Raw genomic sequence first — 10,784 nt, forward strand, 5'->3', positions numbered from 1 at the left:
TGTACGAGGATTTCGTGAATACAAAGTATCTTATCCTTCAGTCAATACAGACATTGAACCATTAATGACCGCTGTAAAGACTTTGGCTATTTCTTCTGCTGAATGTGAACGGTCCTTTAGTTCTATGAACGAAATTGTTTCTTCAAAAAGAAGTGTGTTGACTAGTGATCATATTTCATCGTTAGCTTTCATTAACTGTACTGGACCACCAATTGATAAATTCAATCCTAACATTTATATTAAAACTTGGGTATTATCAGGGAAAAGAACTGCAGATGAACAATGTTGTCCAAAAAGAAAAAAGAAAGATGTAGAAGAATCTTATACATCTTTATGGTTATGTTTAGATAAATAGTTACACATACTGGCTATACTGTATACTTATACTTATAACATTTGCATAGCTTATGTCGCTTATGATACCTATGTTATATGATAATATTATAATTTAAATAAATAATTTTTTATTTGTTTTTTTAAAGAAATGTTTAAAATTAAAATGTAAACATATTTTTTTTAACATTTTAGGCAATGAATTGCAATTTATTTTTTACATTTCTTAGCAGGCATTATATATTTTAAAATTTAAATCATTTCCTTAAGAGAAAATTGTATTTTACATACTATTCACAAAAACTTTTTATGAACAAATTACAAAGGTGTGTGAAAGAAACAAATTATACTATGTATGTACTATATTATGTAGTGGGTTTCTTAAAAAAATTTTGTTAGATATAGACTTTGGAAGAACACGGGAACGCTCCTCAATTTTCAGTGACTTTAGTCCCCCCCACAACATTTTTCCCACTTTAACCACTGAGTATAACGTGTATGCTGGGAAAGAAGCTGTGCGTCAAACTAACATATCCTACAATACTGTATTAAAACTTATGGAGCCTTATCTTAATTTTGGACGTACTCAATACGTCAATAATTGGTACACAAGCGTTAAGCTAGCTGAAAAACTAAATAGAGAAAAAACACATTTGGTAGGAACGCTGAGAGTTAACCGTAAAAATAATCCAGAAAACGTTATTAAAAAAAAAAATAAAAAAAGGAGAAGTAATTGCTTCACAAAGTAATAGCAATGTGGTTGTGCTTAAGTGGCGAGACAGATGAAATGATTGAAATACGGAAAAGGAATATTGTAAAAAAAAAAACCACTTGTTCAAGATTACAATACAGGCAAATCATTCATAGATCGTTCTGACCAAATTATGTCATACAATACTCCACTAAAGAAGACTACCAAATGGTACAAAAAAGTGGCTTTTGACATACTTTTATCTACATCATCAGATAATAAAAGATCATTATTCAAATCAGTTAAAAAAAATGAATCTATTACTATAACAACATTCAAAGAAGAAATTGTCAAGAAACTTTTAATAAAACCAACTGTACCTCAGCCGATTTCACCAGGGTTAAACCATATATTGGTCCACGGTTATTGAAAAATGTTGGTAGATCTGAAGCTCAGAATAAAACAAAAAAGTTTTCACTCAATGTGATGGATGCAAATAACAAATGTGTAAGGATTTTTTTATACAAAACCATAAGAATACATTATAACGATTAGTAAACTATTATAAAAATAATATTAACATAATAAATTTATATTTTTTTTTTACATAATATAATAACGTGTATAATTTATTAAAAGTTAAAAATTGTATTTTTCATATTGTAATATATCAATAAAAATGAAATATAGGGTCTATTGACCCTAAACTTGTCGTTAACGCCACGTAGGGTTTTAGGACCCTTCATGTATTTATAATTTGTATATAATAAAGATCAAAAAGTTAATTAAATGGTTATATATGCTAAAAATTGATAAATGGCTTATTTTTTTTTTAAATTTGAAAACATTTGTAGGCAAACCCATAAAAAAATAATATAAAACATAGTGAAAAATCACGTGTAAGATCGATGAACCTTACGCGGCGCCTAACCTGTTAAATTTATGGTGTCAGGTAGGTATTTACATTTCAGAGGAATTTTATTATAATTATTTTTCATTGAGAAAAATTATTATGTTTTCATTGTTGTAAATTAATCATTATTACTCAAGACAATGTGGCTTGATTATTTTATATTTTAAACATTTTACAATATTAAATATTCATAAGATTAGTTGCTGTTAAATAAGATCACCAAATATTTGAATTTGAATTTATTTTACAATATTTTTATTTTTATACAAAAACCATACTTATTGATAATAAAATTCTAAATTATTTATTTGAGTCAGAACAATTATAAAATGATAGAGTTATTATTGATGACATTGAAAATCCTATTGCTTGTTCTTCAACCACAATTTAAGTTTCTAACATAAATGTAAGTTCAGAAAGTATCTAATTATTTTAGGATATAAACATTTTTTTTATTACTAAATGATTATGTGAGTAGTTGTTAAAATTAGATTACTTGACATTTTAATATTAATTTATTTTATAATAATATTGTGTATTTTTTTGAAATTAGGTAATTAATACTTTAGTTACCAATGCACACATGTTTAAAAGACCAAAAGCAAATGAATTGCATTCATTTTTCAAATTCCATCCAATACAAGTATTACGTAAAATAGAAAAAATATATTTTAATGAAAAAAAAAAAAAATTTTTGGACGTGATGGAAGCAGACGTAATTGGATTACATATTGGGAAGATGAGCTTTGTTTCTTTGTTCAGTATGTTTAGCATATTTATCACAGGAATGATTGCTACTTCAAAACAATTAAATTGTGGAATAGAAGATCATGAAAATAGTAAAAATCATTTAAACGCAACTGAATCATATGTGATGCGAATCAAGGATAAAGACATCAATTCTTTATTATTTACTGACCTATTGACTAAAAGAACGGAAGAAGTAAAATATCGTAGAACTATTTTTGAGAGAGTTGTGGATGTTATTAAACTTATTGGAAAGCGTGGTATTAGTTTTCGAGGTGAATTTGTGGTGCCAAACACTTAGATGATCCAAATGTAAGTCATGGTAATTTTCTGGACATATTACTTCTGGTAGCTAAATATGATGCCCCATTAAACAATCATATTCAATGAGTAATAAGCAAATCAAAGAGAACTCAAACTGTAGGCCGTAGTCAACATATTACTTTGATTTCAAAAACAACAGTTAATTACATAATAACATTCATTTGTAGATTAATTAAGAAGTATATAAGTTTAGATTTTAAATCAGCTGTTGTGTTTCCAATTAAGATAGATACCACTCAAAAGGTGGCCTGGTGGCTGTCGTAGCAGTAGCATACGGGTTAGCATCGTCCGATTTTAAGGCGCTTCCAGCTGAAAATTGTTAACATTTTTTTATGATCTTAGTACCGAAAAGTTCATAAAAAGTGCGCGAAGGGATCGGTGTCGGTTTTGAGTTGGTAACTTTCCCCATAAGGGTAGTTTTAAGTTAGGACGGTACGACTACGGATTAAGGTAAGAGCAACGTTTATTACATTATTATTCTTCTTATCGGCGAGCAGTTGGCCAGGGCGCGATACGATTGCGCGCGGTCCTTATTGGCGGTACAAAAATTGGCAGCAAAAATATCTAAGTCATAACTGAAACCTGATTTACCACTCAAAGCAAAAACTTTATAGCCCCATTTATGGGGCTTTTTTGGATTATATTGTTTGAGTGATGTTTTACTCTTGGTAGGGATTATTTGTTCGTCTACTGCTAAATGTTCTTCCTTAGGTATGCTTCTTGTTGGCGCATGAAGTGCTCACAATTTATAGGGCAACTTGGGCGCAACTTATAGTAAAATAAAATAAAATAGAATAGTGGACTGTATAGTTTAATGTAAAGATATATTTAAATAATAGTAATAATAATAATCACAGCCAATAATAATATTTGTATCTTAAAATATAAAACCAAAACCAGCTTCCCAAAAAATCCGCCAGAATGCGGGCACTTTAGTGTACTGGCCAATCGAAAAATTAAATTTTTTCTTATCGTCTTTCTTATCTGATATCTCCCGCCGTCGCTGTCGTTATTATTTGTTTTTGTTATATCGTTTTTCCGTTTTTCCGGCCTTCGGAGACCTCTTTCCGTCGCGTTCTCGACGCCGTAGCCCCGAGCGGGTCTTTTTCGTCCCGTCCGCGCGCGTTTTTCGTTCGGATTCGGTCCTCGGCCGCCCGCCGACGGACGTCGTCCGTCTTTCTCTTCGCCCCGAATCAGTTTCTCCTTTTTCGCGTCCGCGCGTTTTCCGATCGCGAGCCCCGCGTCCCCGAATTCCGTTCGAGGCCGGAAAACGCGTACTCGCGACACGTTCTCCGGTCGGTTATCGTATCGTCGCGCGAGTACTACTGTTTTTTTTTTTTTACGATACGATAAATCCTTTATCCCTGTCGAATACGCGTTTTTTTGTTTTCGGTGTCTCCGCCCTCGGACGCCACCGCGACCTCATCGTCTCGATAGCGTAGAAAATTCGATTAGGTGTATAAAAAAGAAACGTGCGTACCGTCGATGACGTACGTCAGATATGACCAGATCCTTATGTGTATTATACAAAAACATCGCGAAATCGTTGCTCTTTGGTCGTTGTAACGCTTTTGATCGCGTACGTTTGGGGTGATATCGTGATATGTGTCTGTGATGATAAATTCGGTACGTCGTTGAGACGTATACGATTAAATAATGTAGAGGAATACGTCGGAAACACTCTAAACCAGCGTTTCTCAACCTTTTTACTGTGGCGACCCCCTTTTTGAATTTCAATTTTTTAGCGACCCCCCTATAATATAATATATTATATTTTTTTGTATACTCGCATAGATTATTATTAATTACTATGATAATAGGTAGTGTACACGATACAGTGTTTTATATTTATTGATTTTATTTTTTCATTACTTTATTTTATTGTTTGAACTTTGAAATTTTAAATCATACGTCAGCGACCCTAATTAATAAGTTGGCGACCTCTAGGGGGGTCGCGACCCCCAGGTTGAGAAACACTGCTCTAAACGACGATTAATATGCGATTTACGGTTTCGCGACACTCGAATCGTAAAAATCGTATCGCTTAAACGACGTCTACTATAGTATTCGTCGCATCTCTAAAACGGTTCAAGAGCTCGAAATTCGGTTACGGTTCACAACTCAAACGGTAGTCGATAGATGTTAGGATAGGTTCCCCGACGTTAGGTAGGCAGGTTCGAATCCCGTTCCGGTGGATTTCGGGCGGCTCCATAAGGAACTGCACATATCGGATTTTTTGCATTTTTTTCTCATTTAATTCGATCATTATTAATTGCTGTTTTCGTTTTGATATCCAATCTTACACTACTGCTCATAAAATATTTTTCAAATTTTAAAAATGATTTTTGATCTCACACATTTAATTTTATATTGCTCGATTGATGATGTCAAAATATATTATATTACAATATACTTTACACGAACATTAAATTACACAATAGTATTCAATTAAACCAATTATAGTTATTGGCTATTGCTAACAGTCTGCCCAATTCAAATGTACATATGTGATATGCAATTTATATTATAGCCTGAGAACATTCTATTGATGACAATAAAGTTGTTTCACTCGGTTTTGACCGTGAATTCACTATTTTATATGTTTAGCCTTTCAGTACTTTACATTTGAAAGATACCGGGGAAAAACAGTAGCACATTAAATATTTTGTCATCACGAAAAGTGCATAATATTTAATTTCGATATCTAACTATCTATAAAATATCAAAAAAAATATTAATTATGAATAATATTTTGCTCTTCAACTCGCTAACGTTTGACATGCATTTTCCATAATACGTTTAAAATCTCTCCTTTACGCTCACATCGTCCGCGATCCGACGCAGTCGGATTGCCTACCTGCAGTGAATACGAGTAGATAACTAAAATATTATCTAGATAAAGATAATAGATTATCGGTAAGAATTTATCTAGATAAAGATAATAGATAAAAAAAATAGATAAAAATTTTTTTGCTGTTTTTTTTTATACTTGGCAATAACTATTCAGTGGCATATCCAGAAATCTTTTAATGCGGGGGATTCTAAATTCAACACCATATAATTTACAGCATCAACTGTATAGTACAGTAGTACACAGATTAGAAAAGACCCTTGGCAACCTTAAATACGCCATTGGAACGATGAATTCAATTATAACGATTTATCAATAAATATTTTTTTTACAATTAATCTTCTTCTTTAAAATGTTGGTGCATATATTACCTATATCATTAATATTATGATTTTAAATTGATGCTTTTACTTAAATTCAATAAATATACTTACCTATGTACCTATCACATAGGAACTCATAAGTAAAATAAAAAACAACATTAATATAACTCTTTTAAACAACAGAATGTGTATTTAGTTTTGATTTGTATTAGCACATTAAATAATGATGCTTGATTAGATTAGATATAGTATATTTACATTTGTTTATTTAGTTATTCGAAAAAAAAACACACATTAAAAACCAATTTATACTTTATTAACCAATTAACCAATGTATAACAAAACTAAATAATTTTAAATTTTCCATTTACACAAATAGAAATTAAAAATTTCATTGTTAATAATAAAAAAATGAAAAACATACCTCAACAGGATTATACAAAGTCAACAACATTATTGAAACAAATAATAATTATTAAAATATTTTTTTTTTATATGCTTAATAATAAAGTTTTCATTATTAATTATTATATACAATGTAAGTTTAATAGAATATATAATACTTTATAAATATAATTATAATTATAATATATTATTGTACTTTTAAATTCAAACACCTACAACAGAGTAGCATTTCAAATGTTTTATCATGTAATCTATTTCTCCTGGGAGTTAAAATTTGTATACCACTGCTGAATAATCGTTCAACAGGAGCAGACGAAGGCAACGTAGTATTATACTTTAAAAATACTTTTTTTACAATAGGAAAATTATTTAATACATCAAAATTTTTTTTTTTGTACTCTAAATAAGAAAGAGCCTGTACACTTGATAGATTATTACTTTTTACACTACGTGAAAATGCAGTAGACTCTTCAAAACATGTATTTTCATTCAGGATTTGATAGAATTCACTATCACTACTATCAGTTTCATCATCAGAATTGTTAAAGTCAGATGTCATATTTTCAATCGAATTTAATATATCACATTCAGAAATGAATAATTTTTTACACACACTTAAGTATCTCGCTGGTGCCCAACTAAGTTTAAATTTGGGATGACTGATGGAAGCCAAGATGAAAGCTTTACTCTTTGGGTGTTCTAAGTCAAATAAGTAAATGAATCTTTTTTCGAGGCTAACAATTAATAAATGAGCCAATTTTTTACAATATATTAAATGTGTTAACTGAATTAACTTGAACCTTAAAGCAATAATTGTAGGTGCAACAAATCCTAAGAAACAAAATTGTTCACCCTGTAACTTGTCAAGGGCTAAAGCTAAAGGCTCCATGACTAAACAATACTCTTCGAGGAACTTCCATTCAGATAATTTAAGTTTCTTTAGTTTTAATTCCTCAAATGCATTTAAAAGTTAATCTTTATGAATCAAAATTTTTTTAACGTTGCCCCAGTCCAAAGTTAAATGCAATCGTTTGGTATGAGTCACCAGTTCCCAAGAACCTAAAAAACACGTAAAATGAAATATGTTAGTATATTTTGTTGCGAATTAATATATTATTAAAATATCAAATGCCATATACCTCAGGCAAACAGCTAATTTTTCTTTAGGAGGTATTGCTTCTCGAAAGTGAGTATTTTGTTTTGTTATATTATTTTTAATTTTTAAAAAAAAGACGTTAAACTGGAACCGGGTCATTCGAAAATATTTAAAAAACTTTTCTTCATGATCCTCCAACATTTTACACAAAGTGACATATTCTCCATCAATTTTCCTTTTCTTTAAGATGTCATGAACCCAAATAGAACGTTTTTTACTCGCAACACGGTCGCTATTTTCTTCTTCATCGAGCAATAGTGCCATTATGGCCAAATCTTTATAAGATAAATTTCGAAACATTTTAATAATTTTAAATTATTATAATTATTGTAAAGTTGTAACACCAATCCGATTATACTAACGTGCTCGTCGTACTGTGCATACTAGCATACTGTCGTTGTCGTCTTGCCGATGTCGGTTCTATGTGTATTGGACACATTTTTGTCGTGTCGTGCCGTGCTGTGTCGTGTCGTGCCAATGTGAATCTCGCTTGACTCGTCGGTGCGTCGCGCGAGGCGTCGTTAACACCGTGGCGAGACGCAGTGGCGTGGCGAACTCAAATATTTTCAGAGGCAAGTCAATTTGTCGATACCCACCCACCATCTACCAACTCACCCACGACACATCCATTGGCTACTATTCTTGAACATTGAACACTGGATAGGGGGGGGGGGGGAGATTGCCTCTCACAGACAATTTTAAAACCATACAGATAATATAAGATTAATATTAAAATAACATGAAATGATACAATATTTTTTAAAGAATACTTTTTTCTATGTATTTAAATGTGGTTAAGTTGTGTAACAATTAAAATACAACTTAATATTTTATTTAAACAATAAATTCTGCATTAAGAGATCTGAGGAATTTGCGAATATGTTAATTGCTTCATCACGATCAATTTCAATATCTTTTTCAGAGCTTAATATTAGAAGACTTTCCAACCGATTCTGCCCAATACTTGACCGAAGCCTAGTTTTGACTATTTTTACCTGAAACAATTATTGTATTTGGTTCATAAAAATGTAAAATAATACAGTTAATAATTATCATAATCTAAATTTTACAAAATATTAAGATTAATTAATAATTTAAGGTATATGCAAATAAAAAAGACAAAAAAATGTAGACATGCCATAATAGCTATAAAATATGCATTTAAATGCTAAATATAATTACATATTCAGCTTTGTCATAACATGAAATTACTTGTTTCTTTTTTGTTAATTTTTGGAGTAAAACAATTATGAACATGTTACTAGTCTTCTGTTTTATTTATAGTGATAAAATAATAATTAAAATTTACTTTAGAAAAGCTCCGTTCAGCAGATGCAGATGATGCAGGTATGATGCACAATGCTTTATATGCCAAATATAGGTTTGGAAATGCTGCAATTAAGTTGTGTCTTGATAAAAGACCCAAAATGTCTAAACAAGACATATTAGCTGTACTGGCTTCTTCAATTTCAGATTCATCACTAATTTCTGAACTAATATCAGGAGGTTGATCAGTCCCTTCACTTTCTTTGTTTACGGGTTTACTTGTGTAGGTTGGATTAGTGTCATTAAAAAGATCATTTAAGCTGTTACTGAATGTTAAGTATTCACATTGTAATTTAGTTGTATTAATGTTTATCCAATTTGATAACTGTTGAAATGCATTATCGGGCAACTGTTTTTTAGTTTTGATTGATAACATACGTTCCGAAGTGAGAAGGCTTAAATCTTTAAGAATTTCTTGTGAATCATTAAATCTAATGTCAATTGATGTAATAATGGCATCTAAAACTTTGAAACAGACATCACAGCGAAATAAATCAGCAGGAGAACATAGTACTTCATCTCTGGATAGTTCACCAGGCATAATTTTTTTTTTTCTTGCTCTTATCACTTTGAAGTCACATTGCAAAAGGTTGTTTTTAGTAGCAAATTCTTTAGCAGTATTAATTATTTCAGTACATCCCTCATCAGTACGCACCATTTTCAATCTATTCTTAGCAACATTCACCATTTTGATAGCTTGCATAAAGTCAATAGACTTGGATTGCAAATAATTTGAAACTTCAGTGGAAATCGAAAATATTTTTCTCATCAAAACCAAAACCAAGACAAACTGGAATGATGTTATAACCGAGATTAAGTTTTTGGCCATTGAAGTTGTATCACGATCTGAATCATTTGCTTTTGAAATATTTTCCAATGCTTTCAGTAGAGCAGGGTATTTTTCTTGAATGACAACCAAAGCTCGGTCATGTGATATCCACCTTGTATTAGAAAAACGTTTTATGCGACGTTTTTGTTCTTTTGGATTTAGTATTTTTTGACATTCCACACATGCAGCTGTTCGTTTTCTAGCTCGCATAAATTCAATTAAAGCACCAACATCACCAAAAAAGGTTTTGGTGTTAATGCAGCAATCGCATGTATCAACAATAACTAAGTTTAATTTGTGAGCGAAACACCAAGTAAACATTGCTCGTGGATTCTCCACCTGTATACGTGTTTTTAATCCACTGTATTTGCCTTGCATAGAGGCAGCACAATCATATGTTTGAGCAATCATCTGTGTTTTCCATTTGATATTATGTTTTTCTGTAATGCTACAAAACATTTTAAACATACCTAGGCCTGTAGAATCAGCAGCAGTTTCCAATGCAACCAAACGCTCTTGAGGTTTCCCTTCGTCAATATATCTTAAAATGACAGTAAATTGTTCTTGATTAGATACGTCAGTAGTAGTGTCAATTATTACAGCAAATTGTCCTGACTTGTTAACTTGCTTTAAAATATTTGTCCGAACCATATCAGCTAATATACAAAGAAGTTTATTTTGAGTCACATTGGATAAAAATGATAAACGATTTATCTTGTTTTCTTTTAATTTTTCTAAATGTAGCTTTAATATTGGATGATATGTTGATAAAAATGAGCATAATTCTAGAAAATTTCCTCTGTTGGTTGATGTGTACTTCTTGTTGTGCCCCCTGAGTGCAATATTTTGTCTTGCAGTAAAAATAAGAGCATCTATAATTACTGAT

At 31.0% G+C, this 10,784-nt stretch overlaps 1 protein-coding gene across 1 annotated transcript; it reads right to left on the reverse strand.

Annotated features, from left to right (window-relative positions):
* Positions 1 to 8,573: 8,573 nt before the first annotated feature.
* Positions 8,574 to 10,549, reverse strand: LOC112592229 (zinc finger MYM-type protein 1-like). Its single transcript, XM_025336241.1, has 2 exons — positions 9,053 to 10,549; positions 8,574 to 8,738 (listed from the first exon to the last, which is right to left on the reverse strand). Exons 1-2 carry the CDS (start codon positions 10,547 to 10,549, stop codon positions 8,574 to 8,576), a joined length of 1,662 nt encoding a protein of 553 aa, XP_025192026.1.
* Between the last annotated feature and the right edge of the window lie 235 nt (positions 10,550 to 10,784).

This window comes from Melanaphis sacchari, unplaced genomic scaffold (genome assembly GCF_002803265.2).
Source record: "Melanaphis sacchari strain LSU unplaced genomic scaffold, SCAv2.0 Contig1617_pilon_pilon, whole genome shotgun sequence".
Classification (NCBI taxonomy): Eukaryota; Metazoa; Arthropoda; class Insecta; order Hemiptera; family Aphididae; genus Melanaphis; species Melanaphis sacchari.

Bases quoted from the DNA above. Each gene is read 5' to 3' on its own strand.
- LOC112592229 (XM_025336241.1), bottom strand. From the start codon at position 10,549: ATGGTTCGGACAAATATTTTAAAGCAAGTTAACAAGTCAGGACAATTT. The intron at 8,739-9,052 runs GTAAATTTTAAT...TAATTGTTTCAG, and splicing joins CTGAACGGAGCTTTTCTAAA to GTAAAAATAGTCAAAACTAG.